Here is a 20,000-nt window from a genome sequence, read left to right on the forward strand (position 1 = left end):
GGGTTCAGTGTCTTGCTCAAGGAATCGAACCAGCAACCTTCTGATTACTAAACGACTTCTTTTCCTCCTGTACCACTGTTGCCCCAACTGTCCTCCTGTACCACTGTTGCCCCAACTGTCCTCCTGTACCACTGTTGCCCCAACTGTCCTCCTGTACCACTTTACCTCCTGTACCACTGTTACCCCAACTGTCCTCCTGTACCACTTTACCTCCTGTACCACTGTTGCCCCAACTGTCCTCCTGTACCACTGTTACCCCAACTGTCCTCCTGTACCACTTTACCTCCTGTACCACTGTTGCCTAAAACTTTCCCTGAATGGCCACTAATGCTATTCCCATCTCTACTAATGCTATTCCCATCTCCAATGCTATTCCCACTAATGCTATTCCCATCTCCCTCTCTATCCAGGCTACAAACTCATAGGGAGCCACTCTGGAGTGAAGCTGTGTCGCTGGACCAAGGTGAGTCGAGGCTTATTTTTTTAAATCTAAACTGTAGTTGTGTGCCTGGTTTCACGCAAAGGACCAGTCATTCTTTTGATTGTAGGTGTTTTTTCCTGAGGAACATTTTGTCTTTTGAACTTTCCTCTACTGTAGTTGTGTGCCTGGTTTCACGCAAAAGGACCAGTCATTCTTTTGATTGTAGGTGTTTTCCTGAGGTACATTTTGTCTTTTGAACTTTAATATTTTCTTTCCTCTGGTGGCAGTCGATGCTCCGTGGGAGAGGAGGCTGCTACAAGCACACCTTCTATGGCATCGAGTCTCACCGGTGCATGGAGGCCACCCCCAGCCTGGCCTGTGCCAATAAGTGTGTCTTCTGCTGGCGGTAAGAGGAAATGATTCACAATTTGGTCACAAGGATATTCACTGTATGATGACAGCACGGCCAACAGTTTTCAACACTGAAATGTTGACATTTTCGAACTAAAGTCCAATACCATCACATCCTGCAAACTACTATTTTACATATCACCCACTGAATCAATCAGACTTCATTCACAGTGTCATATTATATAATATAATATAATGTTGCAACACTATTGAGTTGAGTGTTCAATATACAGTAGTTCAATTCATTTTTATTTATATAAATTAACAATACAATTGCCTGAACCCCCCTGGAGCTAGCAAGCAGTAGAGATGGGTATTGGACTGCCCTCTTGGCAAAATATATTTTTGTTCGAAATTTTCACCATTTCAGTGTTGAAAACGATTGACCGACATTGACTGCCAGGTTTAGGTGGGTCAGGATTAGTGTAAGGGTTATGGATGTACAGAGGATCAATCTTCTGTCACACATTGAAGATTTCTGTGTTAGATCCTGGAGGCGTAGATACAGTTAAACTGGAGCTGTATTACGTGGAATATCACCTAAATGTAATTTCAGTGAATATAGGCCAAAAATGTTAGTATTGAGTCCTTCCTTTCTACCTTATCTTATTAAAGTCAGAAGTCTTTCTACCGCACCTGGTTTTGGCCAGCTCTCGATGAGGATATAACAGCAACATTATGGCCCCTGAGAACTTCTAATAGGCACCGTGGCTCATTAATAACCATGAGAATGATCAGGCCTCTGTGGTGATGAGTGATGCCCGTGCTTACTGTCAGCGCTCCAGCTTTCCTCCGTAAACAGCCTTGATGAACGGCCGCGCTAATTGCAAGTGCAAAGGTAGATGCGACAACGCTGATTCATGGCAACGATAGGAAGAGGGTTGGCGGCTCGCTGGTGAGTCCGTCCGCCCCGTCGTCTGTTGGCTGCCAACCGGGCCTCCTTTCTCGGGCAGAAGTGATAAAAGTCTCATCTCGTCTCGGCCTCACAGGCTTGAGAGTACAGCTGGGAGCTGCCAGTCGAGATCAGCCGCGTCGGAGTCGAGGCTTCCATCCAGGATGGCCGCCACCAGAATGTAGGGCTCTACGGGAACCAGCCGTCTGCTACCTCAGGCAGCCTGAGAGCCTCTGGGAGTGTGTGTGTGTGTGTGTGTGTGTGTGTGTGTGTGTGTGTGTGTGTGTGTGTGTGTGTGTGTGTGTGTGTGTGTGTGTGTGTGTGTGTGTGTGTGTGTGTGTGTGTGTGTGTGTGTGTGTGTGTGTGTGCTCATCAGAGGAGAAGCATGACGAAGAGTTTACTTTCAGATTAGCCCATGTGGGACAAATGTGAGCGGACAAACAAACATGGAACTGGAACATGCTTGACAAGCGTACTGGGAGCATGAGATAGAGAGAGAGACAGAGGGAGAGAGAGAAGAAGAGGAAGGGAGGGAGAGAGATAGAGAGAGGGAGAGAGAGAAGGAGAGGAAGGGAGAGAGGCACTGTGCTGGATGGCCTTTGTTCTTTCTCCCATATGTATCCCATTAATTTTGAATGGGAATGAAGTGGCTTTGTGGTTCAAAGCTTTTTATTTTTATCCGGCTATAGAATGTTGCAACGGCATTAGCATAAGCATTAGCATCAGAGTGTTTCAAACAAAACCGAAGAATCAGCGGGGCAAGTGGCTGGAATGGCGCGCATGGTGGTGAATAGTACATCTTCTGCACAGCAGCCTGCAACAGCTGATTAGTGCCACAGTTCTGAATAAGAATGGTTCTCTGTCTAAAGGTTCCAGAACTCCACAGAGGAGTGCCAGGGGTGATATTCTATGACATTGTGTCCCTCCGTTTGGCCCCTGCTTGAGGTAGCCAAGGTAGCCAGGCAGCCAAGTTATCATATTAATTGGAGACCATTTACTATTAAATATGTAAGAGATGAGGCGGTACATCTATTTAGATCAGCTTAAAAAATCATAAATCTCAATCATTACACAGCTATGTCGGTACTTCTGTACATTCAGTGAACTTTTTTGAGCACTGATTAAAAGCCAAAGGTAAAATCACCACAGGCAGACACTCGTCTAGTTCACATTAGGAAAAGACTGATGATCATATTGCTGAGACTGATGGCTCGTTCTTCCTTCCCTCCTTCCTGAGTGCACTTCCTGAATACAGAGCATCTCCACGATTGCACAGCAGTTGTCTGCAAATTAATACTGTGGGTTGTTTTCATCAGCGGAGGCTAAGGGATTGCTGCAGGACTGACTCAGATTGCTTCCGCTCAGACAGAGTAGAATTCTGTTCTCCTGAATAAGACCTGCGGAGAGTAGGTTAACGGCACATTTTGTTTGTTTGTTTGTTTGTTTGTTTGGCTTTTTTTTTCATTTTCAAGTTTTCAGAGTTTTCATTTATCTCTTGGGGTTTAGTTATATTTTTTGTGAAGTGGCTGACATGAAAGTACATTTTCTGCTGCCAGTCAGCGTGTATTCGGCAGAAAAGTGCCCTTTTACTACAAACAACAAACTATGTGGCTCAGGCCAGGGATTCTACTGAGTGAGCAGTATCAGTGTTTATGCCAGATCCTGAAGGGAAACCACACTTTAACGACTGCTTAGCCAGGGCTGCGCATAGCTAACCCTTCCCTCTGGATACAGTGCACACTGTAAAGCCACAGTTCACTTCTCAAATGCTGAGGCTCTGGGTCCTCTTATTCAAAAAAAAACCCACGCTAGCATGAACGTGGCCTCTCTTCAGACTAGCATTTTATAAGTCATGCTTCCCATTTCCTTTGTGAAAATACTATTACATTTCCAGCTGCGATCCGTCCTCTTTTCTGTCCCCAACTCTGCATATAGCAGCAGGGAGGAGAGGGGAATTAGGAGAGCAAGAGGCCTTCAAGCTGAGGCTTTGAGAGTGGCGTCCATTTGCCGGCTGTGTGTTTCACAGGGTGCCGATGGAGCTGACTGACGCTGTGGTTCTGATCTGCTCTGCTGGGCTGCGGCGAAGCCTCCGGTGGCATTCCTCCATTCAGCTCCAACTAATTGAAATGATGTAGAGTTCATTACTTTACCCGTTTAACCCCCCACCCCAAGGCACTGACTGTCTGAGGCTGAAGGAGAATCTGCTTTTAGAAGGGAATATAAATGCACTAGGTGACATGGGCGGCTTCTGTGCGTGGTGAGCCATGGGGAGGTGTCCTGATGCACTCATTAAGGCCGATACATGCTCAGTTTCAGACGCAACACACAATCACGTAATCACGTAATCACGTAAGCACATAAGCGCAAGCAATTCACCGGCAGAACAATAGGCTTGCGTAAAATGGCGCAAGTCTAGAAAAAGGGTCCGACGCATCGTGAAAAGACGTGCAAGGGCCTCTTGCGCTTGCGCCTCTGACCATAAATCAAGCTTTATCTGGGTCAGAGGGGGAGGGGGGTGGGGGTGGGGCTGGGGGTATGTGTGGGTTACCGTGAGTGACTGCTCTGGTGATGGGGCCATGTCTGACAGCAGCTGTCCTGTCCTGTCTCGTCCCCCTGCCCACAGACACCACACCAACCCCGTGGGCACCGAGTGGCGCTGGAAGATGGACCCGGCCGACAAGATCCTGCTGGAGGCAGTGGAGTATCATCAGACCATGATCAGGCAGTTCCGAGGTAAACCTGTCTGCAGCCTACACACACACACACACACACACACACACACACACACACACACACACAAACACACACAGACGCAGGCATGCATGCACGCTACATTCAGTTCATGCACTCTCCCTCGCTTTCCATTTTTATGTTTTTGAAATGCTTACATTTGCATCGGTTACCTTGTCTCACATCAGACTGTCAAGTTTTATGACGTGACGTGTCCTTCACTAGTGAGGCTTCACCAGGGAAAGCAACAGAAATTGCAGTCTGTTTTGGTTATGTAATCAAAGTCAAAGTCAAAGTAGCTTTATGTTTAGTGTCAATAACTTAACATGTCAAGACATACAAAGGAATCGATAGGATGTTTCCCACTCTCCCACGGTGAAACATATAAAGGTGCACAGGCACAACAGATAAGACAAGACATTCCCTAAAACTAACAGCAGCTAATAACATCCTTTTGAGGTATGTTTCCTTAAAAGAACTGAAACATATTTGACCTCTTGTCCTTTGGTTTTCTATAAGTCCCGACACAGCCGATTGTCTTATATTTGCATAATTTCCACACCACAGCAACACACTGAGCCGTAATTCATGCGATGTATGTGAAGTCAGTTTTGATATAAACTGACACTTTACAATTGCCTACAAATTACAGGTCATGTACCTTGGCCTAACGTGTAACACCTAGCTATGCATTTTTCATACAGCTTGGATGACAGCCATTGCTGACTCATGCATTTTCCAACCTATAGCACTCGACATATTTATTCAGTTTGTCTCCGAAGCCATCAGAAAGTTTATCCCAAAAACTCTCCAAACTCGCTCACCCACCTCAATGTTTTTATTTGACTGTCAACTCCCAAATAAAATACCAGCAACGACTCTCTTTCCCCTAAACTGAAATACTCAGACAGGCACTTTGGGGGATATTTGGCCGCCTTTGTGCTGTGCACAGTGTGCTGACATTACGAGCTCTAAGTGGCTGCGTGAATCAGGCCCCGATTTATTCATTTGTGTCGTGTCAGTTAGCCGGCAGTCAAATGCATGAGATTGTTATTGTGAGCAGAGGGTGCCCCAGGAGTGAAGGAGATAAGCTCAGAGCTTTGATTGGTGGGTGACAGCTCCCGCCCCCAGCGTATGGCGTAAATCTCCCCAGTGTCAGTCCCTCACATTAGACAATACAGGGGCTTCACTGACACTGTTTGCCCGTGGCATCTCTGAGGAGGTCTCATACAGACTGAGCTTATCTCTCATGACCTTGAGACTGTGTTTTCACTTCGACAGGGCAGACAACTTTGTCTTGAGTTTCTAGTTTCTGGGAAATGCTTACAGAAGATGTTTAAAAATACTTTGTCAGGAGAAGAAGAGACCCTAATTTCGGTCCACCTATCCAGGCAATAAATAGTACCAATTCTCTAACCCTTAATTTAACCCTGTCAGTAATCCCAAGTATATCCTGTACCAACATTATCCTTAATGTTTAAGTGTGAAATACGTACTACATAAGGAATAAGGTGCAGGAATAAGGTTACGACCTGGCTCGTGAGCCGCAACTTAAATTGGAGGCAGACCACAGAGTTCTACAAAAATAGCCTTTATTTCTATAACACACAAACGCAGAGTAAAGTAGTAAGTGCCAAGCACCAAAACACAATAGAGTGCACACCAGCATCAAAAGCATGGTGTGAATGCAAGGCCTTCTCTGAGGGCGAACCGCATGGCTTTTATCCACACCTCCCCAGGTGTGGACAATCAGGCTAATTATGCCCATTCACCACCTTAAAGCTATTGCACTGCCACCACTGCAAAGCCAGTAGGGGTGTAGAGGGGCGTAACAACATATTCCTACACCGACAGCTTGATCAGTGTCTAAGTGTTATGAGTTTTAGTGAGTGTTCTTTTTTAACATTGATCCGGTGTGAAGGAAATAACCTCTGACTCAGGACTGGGAACCGTATTCCTAAGCATTTGCATGATGTACAGCCAACGCAAACCCCATTTCACTTTATGATCTGAACCATTTCTTTGTCAACAGAAAGATTATTGTATTCAAAGCAGCAGTCTGAATTTTGGGATGTAAATAATATTCTGTGTGCAGTGGAACTCAATTAACGATTTTGCTCATTGTAAACAGAGCTTCACAGCCACCGCCTGCCTGACAGGTCTTTGTAGTGTCGGCTTTCTTCTTCTGATTGTGTTGTGATTAATTAAACAACACTGGCTGCAGCAGCAATAATTTCGCCAGGATGGCACTCCGCATACATAATGGAAGAGTCTTTATTATGCAAGAAAAATAGATCTCATACACTTGTGCCACTTGTTCTGTCAAACGTGGGTATATCATTACAGTGGACCTTTGAATATCACAGTAGGATAATCAGTCTTCATTCGGAATGTTTTTTTTTTATGAAGTACATAATAAACACTCCAAAAGTCTCATCAAAGAGAAAAGGGGGACTCTAAAGCCTAATTTATACTTCGGTGGATGACACTTTTGAAAAGGTCGCAACAAAAAAAAAAATGTGTCGTCCAGGCTTGTGTGTTTATACTTCAGTTGCCGAGTTCGTAATAGGAGAGGCGCTTTTTAAAAAAAACGTATTTTTTGTTGGAAATCAGCTGTTGGAATCAGCTTTTGACCGCTCGAGGAAAATTCAAACAACGAAGTCAACGGCGCATGCCGTCTATCTAGCCAATCACACTTGCGCAACACTTTGTGACGACTTCAGCGCCAGTAGAAATTTCTCCATGTAGCCGACACTTAAAAACCACGGTTCAAAGTGTCGTCCATAACGTCATTTTTGTCGGCGACCTTTTCAAAAGTGTCGTCTACCGAAGTATAAATTAGGCTTAAGGAACTTAAACCCATTTTTCATTGTTTTCCCATAATGTCTGCCTGTGGCTAGTGAGATTTCATGAGTGACCGTCATCAATCTGAAAATCCCCCCGTCTCATCAGCAACAACTGCACGCAACGCACCCTCCCAGCCACAACCTCATCGAAAAAAATCACACATTCCTCCCGTACCCTCATGAGCTCATGCTTCGAGTGACTGAAGCTCAGAAACAGTCATTTAGTGCCAGAGTTCATAAAAGAGCACACTGCCGACTTTGATCGACATCTGGATTGATTTTGGCTGACACTGCTTGTGGTGGAGTCGGGGATATTGGGTTTAGAGGGTGGTGTTGGGCTGGGGTGGAGGGGGGCTTGGGGATGGCGGGGTTGGAGTTCATTAGCACTGCAGTGAGAGTGACTCACCAGCCCTCTGGAGTGAGTTAGCTTTCTTACTGTTGCCCCCCCCCCCCCCCCCCCCCCCCCAGACTTTAATTTGCCCCCCTCCCTCCTTTGTCCCAGGCTCAGCTTTGGGAGGCGGGTCGATCGTTTGATTTGGAGTATGCATATGAGCCGACTGATGAGAGAGGATTAGATTAGAGAGCCTTCACAAGTGCTCTCCCTCTGATGATCTGTGCTCGAAATGTCACTGGGAGATCTTAGCAGCTCGACCGCTGTGTCAATGTAAGATGTGCCTCACATCAGGGATGGGATTTTGATCTGGTCTTTTTTTCCTCTATTTCCCTCTCTTTTTTTCTCTCTTTGTCTCTCTCTCTCTGTCTCTCTCTCTCTCTCTCTCTCTCTCTCTGTCTCTCTCTCTCTCTGTCTCTCTCTCTCTCTCTGTCTCTCTCTCTCTCTCTCTCTCTCTGTCTCTCTCTCTGTCTCTCTCTCTCTCTTCTGCCTCTCTCTCTCTCTCTCTCTCTCTCTCTTCTGCCTCTCTCTCTCTCTCTCTCTCTCTCTCTCTTCTGCCTCTGCAACCTTTTGTCTTCATCTCTCACTCCTCTCCTCCCTCTCCTCCTTGAGAAGGCAACTTCATCATGGTTCAATTTGGACCGTGATTATGGACTGCTTAAGTCAGCATTATGCCGATTCTCTTTCCTCTGCCTTCTGTGCCACCAGATTATTGTCTGCACTGGCAGCATAGCAGTCGTTCACACTGAGCGTGTGTGTGTGTGTGTGTGTGTGTGTGTGTGTGTGTGTGTGTGTGTGTGTGTGTGTGTGTGTGTGTGTCTCTCTCTCTCTCTCTCTCTCTCTTTCTATCTCTCTCTATGTGTGTGTGTGTGTGTGTGTGTGTGTGTGTGTGTGTGTGTGTGTGTGTAGCAGTCGTTCACACTGAGCGGCGGGGAGAGTGTCCATGCAATCAAATCGAAGCACTTCAGAGAGGAGAGGGTCTCCAGAGAAATGGCTTAATCGTGTTGGGATTTCAAGTGAAGGCTTTTGAACTGCAAAAAGTGATATTTCAGGAAAAACCAGGCTGCAATAAAAGACTTTATTATTGAATTAAATGTTATTACATGGTTCATTGATTTGTAATATCTTCAGGAGAGCCTCCTCTACGAGTACAGACTGAATGTCTTGCACACAAACAACCTGGCCATCGCAAGTCACTGTGGACGCCTACTTTAAATCAGTTTTAAGTTATAGGAAAAGTTGAGCAGATTTTAACCCATCACAGTGAGAAGGCACCTCTCAGCTTTATCTGAGTCAAGATTAGACTTCACTAGGTGACATAAGGCTTTAAGATGGTTATGTAAGGTTGCCGATACTCTCTATGGAATATGCGGGGTATATTTTTTTTTTCAAGGCTTTTCAAAATCTGTTATGATGAAAGGAGAGAGGTAGGGATGGAGGGAGGGAGGGAGGGATGGAGGGAGGGAGGGAGGGAGGCTTTTGGCTCTGGTCCTGTCTCTGACTCTGGTACAGAAGATGTGTGCTTGTGACCCACTCAGGCTCTTTGTTGACATTTGTGACAACTGTGTGTCAGGTAGTTAGCCAGGGAGCAGTGAACATACGTGTGTGTGTGTGGGTGTGTGTGTGTAGCTTCACACTCAATACCTATAGCCGTGTGAGAGTTCGTATTATCTGTTGAGCAGACTGAGCTAGAGGGATTGTTTGTGTATGTATGTGTACTGTAACAAAATTAGGACATGTATTGGAGTGTTCGGTATATAAAATCTATATTTGACACATTCTAAGCTTTGTTTGCTGATATTGAACATGTCACCATTTTTCTCAGTAAATATATTTCCAAAGGTGCTATTGACATTTCACCAGATGTTGGTAACAACCCAAGCAATCCATACATGCAAAGAAACTAAAACAAATGGTGACGTGTTTAATTCTTATTTTACCCGCTGTATATACTGTATATACATGTATATACACTTTTGAAGTATCCTTTAAACACAACCCAATTTTCGCTCTGCCGTGTGTGTGTGTGTGTGTGTGTGTGTGTGTGTGTGTGTGTGTGTGTGTGTGTGTGTGTGTGTGTGTGTGTGTGTGTGTGTGTGTGGGTGGGGGTGTGGGTGTGGGTGTGGGTGTGGGTGTGTGTGTGTGTGAGACTGACTCAGATTGTGCTGTCTTGCCTTGCAGGGGTCCCAGGGGTGCGCCCGGAGCGCTTCGAGGAGGGGCTGGCCGTGAAGCACTGCGCCCTCTCCCTGGTGGGGGAGCCCATCATGTACCCCGAGATCAACGCCTTCCTGCGCCTGCTCCACCAGCAGCGCATCTCCAGCTTCCTGGTGACGAACGCCCAGTTCCCCGATGAGATCAGGTACGCTCTCTCACCGTCTTAAATCGCTCCACTGCAGTACTTTTGTTTAGAATTACGGTAGCGAGCTTCCCAAAATAACTAAAAACATGTTTCTCAGCCATGGAGTTTGTGTTTGTGAATTTTAAGTGCTTGTAAGATACTCGAAGAGACGGGTAAACAAAATGAATTATGTATTTTATGTGTATTTACTTATTCCTTCTAGAAGGCAAAATGGCTTTCTCGGGATATTTGAACGCCTTGAGGGGTACAGTGACATACACAAGTCACATTTTGGCTCATGAGTGATGGCTGTTTAGTTCAGCTAGTAAATCCATTGCAACAAGTTGCTAGCCAGAGACCCACAGTAGTCACAACCACTTCACTTCGTCTTAGAGTCCTCTCAGAATTCCAGTGCCAGTGTGTGATATGCTGGAAAACGAGAGAGATATGGCGAGAGAGCGAGCGAGCGAGAGAGAGAGCGAGAGAGAGAGCGAGAGAGAGAGAGAGAGAGAGAGAGAGAGAGAGAGAGCGCCTTAAAGCCAGTTTTTTGAGAGAGAGAGAGAGAGCCTTAAAGTCTGTTATGATGAAAGGAATGAAGCCAGTGTTTTGCCTCCTGGACCAAAACTCATTTGTACCGAGTGTACGTCTGATTGGAAGAGAAAAGCCTATGCGACAGGCCGCTGTTAGTGGCATGTTTTGATGGGGGCGGTGCTGAGCCGCCCTTTCCCCGCTTGAAGCCCGAGTCGGCAGTGCCCGGTCTGACAGGCAGGTGAAGAAGCGGGCGGAGAGGAAGACAGTGGAAGAATACACACGCAGCTCGCGTCAGACCCACCTTGTCTCCTGTCACACGCCATTCACTCTGACATCTGTTCTCGTAAACATCCCCCTTTGTGGCAGCTTGGATCCATCCCAACCCCGCTTCCCCACACCCCCCCGCCCCATCCCGCCTTAACCCGCACACTGTAGTTCGTTTGAAACGTGCGTTTGGAGCCCCGCTCTCTCTCAAAGTCCCTGAACACAGCATTCGGGGCGTTTGAGCGGCGAGGCTCTCTTCTGAAGCGCCGTGGAGCCTGTAACAGTGCTGATAAGCACTAATCGGGACGGGCAGAATTGCAAATCGCTGCTTCGCCTGTTGCCCTGGTTGCCTCTGCCACGTCGTCGAAATGGAGCGAGCGCAGCATTCTGGCATCGCTGCACGATGTCTGCGGCGTCGGCGGTGGTCCGCTTGTTCCGAGTCCTCTCTTTCTCCCGGTCCTGTCCTCCCTTCAGTCTTATGAAAAACACATCTTCAGCCTTCCCGGCACGAGTCGCGACGCCACATAAATCAGCCGCGCTCTCTCCAGCAGAAAGAAGTGGGCCATCAGTGGGCACAATGAAGAGTGAAGGGCTGGCATTGATGAGGAGCACACAGCCATGACGCACTGCACTGGGGACGGGTTTATCTGAAGGGTGCAAGCTGTTCCTCGGACCAGCACACACACACACTCACACGCACGCACACACGCACACACACACACACACACACTAACACACACACTCACACACTCACACACACACACACACACTCACACACACGCACACACGCACACAGGCACACACACACACACACACACACACACACACTCACACTCACACTCACACTCACACACACACACACACACACACACACACACACACACACACACACACACACACAACACACAACACACACACTCACACTCACACTCACACTCACACTCACACTCACACTCACACTCACACACACACACACACACACACACTGAAGGGTGCAAGCTGTTCCTCGGACCAGCCTGGAACAGAGTTACTGCACGCGGCGACACATTCAATTCAATCCTTTTTCGTGGCGGGGAACAAAACACCCCGTCACAAAGATACACTCAACAACACACACTCACACACACACACACACACTTCAATCTCGGTAGAGGAGATAGAGTCGCCTGCCGCTGTCAGTCTGCTGCCATCCCCTTGTGCCGCCACATGAATAAAAGCGAGATGCCATTTCATTGAGCGTGATGGAGGCAGGGTCACGCTGCATTATTCATCTGGATAATACACTCCCCCCACGCTCCCGGCTCTGTATCTATCTAAGGTTAAAGCTGCCCACAGGCTCAGAGGGCCTAGCTCTGTTCATAGCACTCGTAAGTTATTTCTAACGGCGGTGGCAACCAGGATTGAATTATTCACAAAGACCAAATGAGTCGGAGGATCCGGCAAGGACTCATTACTTCTGCAGTGGCGATGTATGGATGTCATGCTAGGACTTCTGGCGATAATTAGATGCATGTCAGTTTATACCTGCTCTAATGTTGGCCTTTTTCCAATTCAATTCAATTCAATTCAATTCAATTCAATTCAATTCAATTCAATTCAATTCAATTCAATTCAATTCAATTCAATTCAATTCAATTCAATTCAATTCGATTCAATTCAATTCAATTCAATTCAATTCAATTTTATTTACAAACCCGATTCCAAAAAAGTTGGGACACTGTACAGATTGTGAATAAAAAAGGAATGCAATCATTTACAAATCTCATAAACTTATATTGTATTCACAATAGAATATAGATAACATATCAATTGTTGAAAGTGAGACATTTTGAAATGTCATGCCAATTATTGGCTCATTTGGGATTTCATGAGAGCTACATATTCCAAAAAAGTTGGGACAGGTAAAGATAAGAGGCTGGAAAAGTTAAATGCACATAGAAGGAACAGCTGGGGGACCAATTTGCAACTTGTTAGGTCAATTGGCAACATAATTGGGTATAAAAAGAGCCTCTCAGAGTGTCAATGTCTCTCAGAAGTCAAGATGGGCAGAGGATCACCAATTCCCCCAATGCTGCGGCAAAAAATAGTGGATCAATTTCAGAAAGGAGTTTCTCAGAGAAAAATAGCAAAGAGTTTGAAGTTACCATCATCTACAGTGCATAATATCATCCAAAGATTCAGAGAATCTGGAACAATCTCTGTGCGTAAGGGTCAAGGCCGGAAAACCATACTGGATGCCCGTGATCTTCGGGCCCTTAGACGCCACTGAATCACAAACAGGAATGCTACTGTAATGGAAATCACGAAATGGGCTCAGGAATACTTCCAGAAAACATTGTCAGTGAACACAATCCACCGTGCCATTCGCCGTTGCCGGCTGAAACTCTATGGATCAAAAAAGAAGCCATATCTAAACATGATCCAGAAGCGCAGGCGTGATCTCTGGGCCAAGGCTCATTTAAAATGGACTGTGGCAAAGTGGAAAACTGTTCTGTGGTCAGACAAATCCAAATTTGAAGTTCTTTTTGGAAAACTGGGACGCCATGTCATCCGGACTAAAGAGGACAAGGACAACCCAAGTTGTTATCAGCGCTCAGTTCATAAGCCTGCATCTCTGATGGTATGGGGTTCCATGAGTGCGTGTGGCATGGGCAGCTTACACATCTGGAAAGGCACCATCAATGCTGAAAGGTATGTCCAAGTTCTAGAACAACACATGCTCCCATCCAGACGTCGTCTCTTTCAGGGAAGACCTTGCATTTTCCAACAAGACAATGCCAGACCACATACTGCATCAATTACAACATCATGGCTGCGTAGAAGAAGGATCCGGGTACTGAAATGGCCAGCCTGCAGTCCAGATCTTTCACCCATAGAAAACATTTGGCGCATCATAAAGAGGAAGATGCGACAAAGAAGACCTAAGACAGTTGAGCAACTAGAAGCCTGTATTAGACAAGAATGGGACAACATTCCTATTCCTAAACTTGAGCAACTTGTCTCCTCAGTTCCCAGACGTCTGCAGACAGTTATAAAACGAAGAGGGGATGCCACACAGTGGTAAACATGGCCTTGTCCCAACTTTTTTGAGATGTGTTGATGCCATGAAATTTGAAATCAACTTATTTTTCCCTTAAAATGATACATTTTCTTAGTTCAAACATTTGATATGTCATCTATGTTGTATTCTGAATAAAATACTGAAATTTGAAACTTCCACATCATTGCATTCTGTTTTTATTCACAATTTGTACTGTGTCCCAACTTTTTTGGAATCGGGTTTGTATATAGCGCCATAACAATACAATTGCCTATAGGCGCTTAACAGAGCCCAGAGCCTAAACCTAAACCTAAACCCCCTAAGATCTTCTTTTTTAGAAGATAACATTTAGTCTCTCAATCTCTACTCGTAATATTTAAACTAGATATTTTTTGTTTTGTTTTTGTGTGCTTTGTGCTTGAACTACGACAAGCTGATTGAAGTCATTTCCAGAAGCTTATCAGCTATAAAAGTCTTGCCTTATTAAAGCTAGTCTGTAATAGTGGCTTTTCCTGGAGGCTGATCAGTGCATAGTAGTGTATGCGTGCCTGTGAGACTTTGAGAAGCAGCCCCTATCCTGCTTGAGAGACAAGCTTATCATTGGCAATAAGCTTCTGTCAGCTGGTTCAGAGGAAGCTACCAGCAATCAGCCTCTCCTCCTGTTGTGTGTGAGGGGAAAAAAGTCTCACATTCAAGGTGCTCAAATTTATGGAGGCTGACACATACAAAATTACACACACACACACACAAACACACACACACACACACACACACACACACACACACACACACACACACACACACACACACACACACACTTGATTGGAAGTGGCAGGGCTTCACTCGCTGGAGTGACAGATGATTGGAGGTTCGATGAGTGAATCAAGGTGGCCTTGGTTTTTTTGACACTGTGCTATGGGGTTGCCGAAAGTAATTCCAAGCTCTCTTTAATGGTGTACATATTATCTGCGCTACATGCCCTGTTACAGCCCATATTGTATGTATTGTATTTTGTTGTCTCTTCTTTTGAGCTCCATGCCTTATTTAATAACCTCTGTCCCTTTCACCTGATTGCTTAGGGCTGCTCAGCTCCTCTTAAAGCATTTGCTTTGTCAGCCCGCTTTTTAGTTGTGTCTATACATGCATACATACATCATGTCTTCGGTTTAGTTCAGATACTCCTGGGACAAAGGGCCTTATTGGAGACTGATTAGATTTGTGTTTCCTTTCTGTCTTTCAAGAGATGGAACATAATTAGTAGCCAGCGGAGGACCTTCAGTTAGCCATTTCCTCTCCTCCGAAACATACTGAAGAGACAAATGCCCAGCTGACTTTAATAAGTGAAGATATGTTCTTAATGTTTAATGTGTTCTTTTTTTCCCCAATCCCTTCCCCCTTTACTCCCTCCACCTCCACTCTGCAGGAGTCTAGTTCCTGTCACTCAGTTGTACGTCAGTGTGGATGCCAGCACAAAGGACAGCCTGAAACGGATCGACCGGCCGCTCTTTAAGGACTTCTGGCAGCGCTTCTTGGACAGTCTCCGAGCCCTGGGAGAAAAGGTCTGTACGCTCCGCTTGTTGTGAAGCATGTGCCTCGTTGATCACTCACTCCAGTACTATACTCTTTGACTGTTTAAAGCAGGGGTGGGCAATTCATTCCCCCAAGGGGCCACATGAGAAAATGGGACTGTTGTGGAGGGCCGAACCAATAGGCTGAAACCAATTCTGCTCAATATAAATGTTAGCTCTTTAGAAAATGCATTAAATTGTATGGTTTTGATTTACTACTACTGGTATGAAAATGTGGTGCAGGCATAGTAAAAACACATATGACATTGCTTATATAATAAGTACAGGTATTTACGTTTGATTCCTAATTTACCATTGACCTCCGCGGGCCGCTCAGGGACAGACAAAGGGCCGCAAATGGCCCTGGGGCCGCACTTTGCCCAGGTCCGGTTTAAGTTGAGGTTTGTGTCCCCCTTACAAAAAGAACTGAAGTGCCTCCACGTTGGAAGAGTAACCATTTAATGGATTTGATATTGATAAGAATCTGAAATAAGCACGCCAAAGTTGAAGAAGGGACCGCAGAGTGGAAGTCAGGTTTCTGGAGTTTATTTCAGCGTGGAGACCCCTCTCAGCTGCTGCTCAGAGAAAGGCCTACCTGATAGCAGAATGTGTTGGCCTTTATACATTTCAATCAGGTAGAATACAATTGGGCAGGGGAGGACCACACCCTTTAGGTGAGAGGAAGGGGCAGACAGTGGGGTGAGGGGTTCACCTATGGGGGAGGGGGGTGATACCAGGGGAGGAGGGGGGGGGGGGGGGGGGGTGGGGGTGTGTGTGTCCACATGTCATTTGTTAAGGTCTCAGTGATACAGACAGAGTACACATCCAAAATGAGTTTCAGATACAACATAAGGAGTTAATGTCTTACAACAACAGAATAGCAATATTTCCAGTTCCATCAGTCCCCTATACAGCACGGTCCTTCTCCACTCTGACTTTACCAAAGATTACAAGCCACCAGTCGCACTGCTCGGCCCTCTGCAGGCATAAAGTCTTGCAACAAATTAGAGTGATAAAAAAAATTACAGGCTATTAAAACCCAGCTTGTAAATGAATTAGAGGGAAATATTATCATTGTACGGGGAGGTAGCATATGACCGCCTCCCTTTGACTGATCATTACTGTAATGGTATGGAAAGCAGTTAATGAAGTCTCCCATTGTTTCAGTGCATTGGCTCACATTACTTCCACTCCAGTTCCCTTCACATAACCAAAATGTTGTATTTCTCCGCAGTAGAGTATTTTTTACTGATAATCTTCTAGCTACTTTCATAGTATGTAGTGGCTTTCCCCAAGATTAGGCGGTCTTTGTATAATCAGAAACAACCGAAGAAAGCATATGTTTAAGAAAACGATGTCTCCATTCAAACACATGGTCTGTCAAATGGAAGGATCATTATCTTCAAAAGGGGCCATTTGAGGAAGTGAGGTACGCTATCTGTTGTGCCGCCTCAATTCGGAAGAGTGGCGAGAGATTATTCATGTGCCTGAGGCCTTTATCTTTATGGCTCTCTTTTTTACAGAGTTCTTTTTTTATGAGGTTTTTACCGTGAGTATAGTCAAAGCACTGGGAAGAGGCTTAGTCACTGACGCTACAGGCTCAACATCTCAATTGAAAATTAGGATTTTACCACGCCAAAATCCTTTAACGCCCTCTTTTTCCGCTACTCTATTCTTCCCTCTAAGATGGCAGAAAGATGGAGTGAGTTATTTTCTTTCTCTCGTCTGTCTCCCAAGCCTGGCGATGTCTTTAGGCGGCATCAACATAGCATGTGCGATACAAAAGGCTCCGTCCTGGGATTGATTACGTAACAAAATTAATAGGGAACTGTGAAATCCATCATGAAGGCAAGCGACTCGTTTGTGGAGGGCTGATGTGATTGGAGGGAAGTGCAGCTGTGGCATGACCAGGGCTCCTGCCAGCTCCAGTGATTTCTGGAAGTGATCTCACACTCAAAGGACCCCCCCTGCCCCCCCCCACTGGGCTATGAGCACAGTTAGAGGACATTCAGTGCAATATAAAGATCTGAGATTGCTTTTCTATACACAAAAGAATTGATCGAGCAACTAGCCGCAGATTAGTTGTTTTTCCTCAACAGCCTTGTTCTCATCACTGACATCAGTATCATAGTCAATCACCTCAATACCTAGTAGGGCTCCAACTAACGATTATTTTGAAAGTCAAATAATCGATCTATTATTGAAATGATTAATCGACTATTCCGATTATTTATTCAATTACTCAATGTCTCCAGTGTATCTATCAGCTTTTAAATTTAGCTTGAGATTGTTTTAGATATGCTAATTATGACGACAATCTCGATTTTAGTCAACTACGTATATCGACTATTCGTTGTAAGCCTAGTTAGAGGCAAAGTGATGCACCAAGGTTGTTTACTATAAATTAAAAGTCTTTATCTTTGTGGTGTCTTGTGTTGGCTCCAAGAAATGAGATCCACAAGGGAATGTGGTTTTCAAAAACTGAACTGGTGTGTTTACTAAGCAGTCGTCAGCTTGTTCAATTTGCAAAGTGTGTTTATAACACATCGTCACAGCGAGAAGATGCACTCATTTGAGTTCGGCTTTTTGATGGCTCCACTTTTCAAGCTAATGACGTGTGGAAGCGTCCTTTAGCCCACATCTACTGATCGTCTGTCATTTATACTGCTGTCGCGCCGATCACACCAGCAAAAGCACCGGTGGGAATTTCAGATTGATCGGATTTGTGCTAATGCTGGATTTTTATCACATTTGGATCACGCCTCCAGCAAATTTGCCACGGATAGAGGCAAAAAAAAAGCAAAAGCTCATTATCAGGCTGCACAGGTTGATATCCTCCATTAGTCTGAGGTGGGAAGCTTTAAGTGCCTGAGAGCCAGTTGATGGTGATTCAGGGGGAGTGGTGCAGGGGTGGGTCGCTATTTCAGCTGTGTTCAGGTCAGCAGTTACCAGTGGCGCTTTTGGGGGTGTGTGTGTGTGTGTGTGTGTGTGTGTGTGTGTGTGTGTGTGTGTGTGTGTGTGTGTGTGTGTGTGTGTGTGTGTGTGTGTGTGTGTGTGTGTGTGTGTGTGTGTGTGTGTGTGTGTGTGTGCATGCGTGTGCGCACGCCTGAGTGAGTGTAAGTGTGATTAGGTGAAGTTGGGCAGAGTTGACAAAACACTCATTCTCTGCTCCCAACAAGAGGTTGCTGTGTCTGCGAGGAGAAGATATTTTTGAGGGTTGTTTTTTTTCCTGGTTTTGTTGTGTCTGGGTTATTTCGTTTTAGAATTTGAACACGTCTCCCACAGCTTTGGTTCTGTTCATTACCTTGATGGTTGGCTGGCCCCAGTGCTTGCCCCGATAGGGTTTCTGTAAGTCTTATAGATCACTGCTTTTGTAAGGGATTGGGGATTTGGGGTTCATACCTTTAATCTAGAGCCTTTTCCCGGGAATCAACATAAATGGCAGACTAAATGTGTTTGCAAATACCAGGCAAAGACAGATCAATAATGTAAAGAAACGAGGAGAAGAAACCTGGATAATCCAGTCCAGTTCAGCCCAAATCACGAAGGAGTTTATTATGCAGGTGTTGGGGCTAATGGTGCTTTTTTTTATTATTATTTTTTTTTTTTATAAATGTGCTCAAAACTATTAATCTCCGAGTCCTTTTGTTGTGTGAGCATGAACCACGTGTGTGTTTTTGCCCTTTAAATGAGAACACTGCTGAAATAGAACCAAATGAGTTGAATCCCCACTCCACATAAACCTGTTTAATGCTGTTCCAGTGTAAAGTTTGGGGCCCGGGAGAAAGGGGGATGTCCTTGATTCTCAGTTGTACTGTAGTGTTCTCTCCTAATTGCCTGTCTGAATAACCTGACAATCTGCATAATTAATGTATCTTTATTGGCCCATTTCCCTCAAATGCCAAGTAAATAACCAACCATCTCTCCCCTATCTGGCTCAGTGACCTTGACAAGCATCAGAGCTGCAAGCGCAGCCTGAATCCCATCCGGCACACTGACTCACTGTTAAACTAAGTGTTGGGATCAGCACAGTTGTTGATTCAGAAGAAAAGCCATTCACCCCCCCCCCCCCCAAAATAAATCCTCCCGCTCACTGCAGGGCATGTGAAGGCTTTGTGGTTTACTGTGAAAGCTTTGTGGTTTACTGTGAAGACTTTGTGGTTTACTGAACGTCTCCATTCCGCTCCTCCAAGTCCACTAGGTGGCCGCTCGGCTGACGGCACTGGGCACGGACCCGTTAGTTCAGCCTGAGTGAGTTAGACAATCCAGGAAAGGACCGGGGGGGGGGGGGGGATGATGTCATGCTGGACTTTGCTCATATGGGATTGGATGCTCTAGCCCCGAGAACTGCGTTCTGGTCCGGTGATCTCCGCCGTGCTGCCCTCGCTCAGCCAGGACGGCGTGGTTCTGAAGACGCCCGGGAGCTGAGGAGCCACGCTGGAGAGAGGAAGAGGAGGAACTGTGTCAGCCTCCGACGCGTACCTGGCCGTGTTTACCATTCAGTGTGTGTTTGTCCATAACACAGCCTTATTTATCACATACAGCCAGGCGTTAGTCATTTCGCAGAA

At 45.6% G+C, this 20,000-nt stretch overlaps 1 protein-coding gene across 1 annotated transcript in view; it reads left to right on the top strand.

Annotated features, from left to right (window-relative positions):
• Positions 1 to 20,000, top strand: part of tyw1 (tRNA-yW synthesizing protein 1 homolog) — a 72,317-nt gene that overhangs the window by 24,433 nt on the left and 27,884 nt on the right. Inside the window, exons 9-13 of the mRNA XM_080844743.1 lie at positions 411 to 463; positions 709 to 827; positions 4,348 to 4,457; positions 9,873 to 10,050; positions 15,288 to 15,423. Coding sequence (XP_080700869.1) covers positions 411 to 463; positions 709 to 827; positions 4,348 to 4,457; positions 9,873 to 10,050; positions 15,288 to 15,423 — 596 coding nt within the window. The remainder of the gene's footprint in view (positions 1 to 410; positions 464 to 708; positions 828 to 4,347; positions 4,458 to 9,872; positions 10,051 to 15,287; positions 15,424 to 20,000) is intronic.

This window comes from Sprattus sprattus, assembly GCF_963457725.1.
Source record: "Sprattus sprattus genome assembly, chromosome: 9".
Lineage (NCBI taxonomy): Eukaryota > Metazoa > Chordata > Actinopteri > Clupeiformes > Clupeidae > Sprattus > Sprattus sprattus.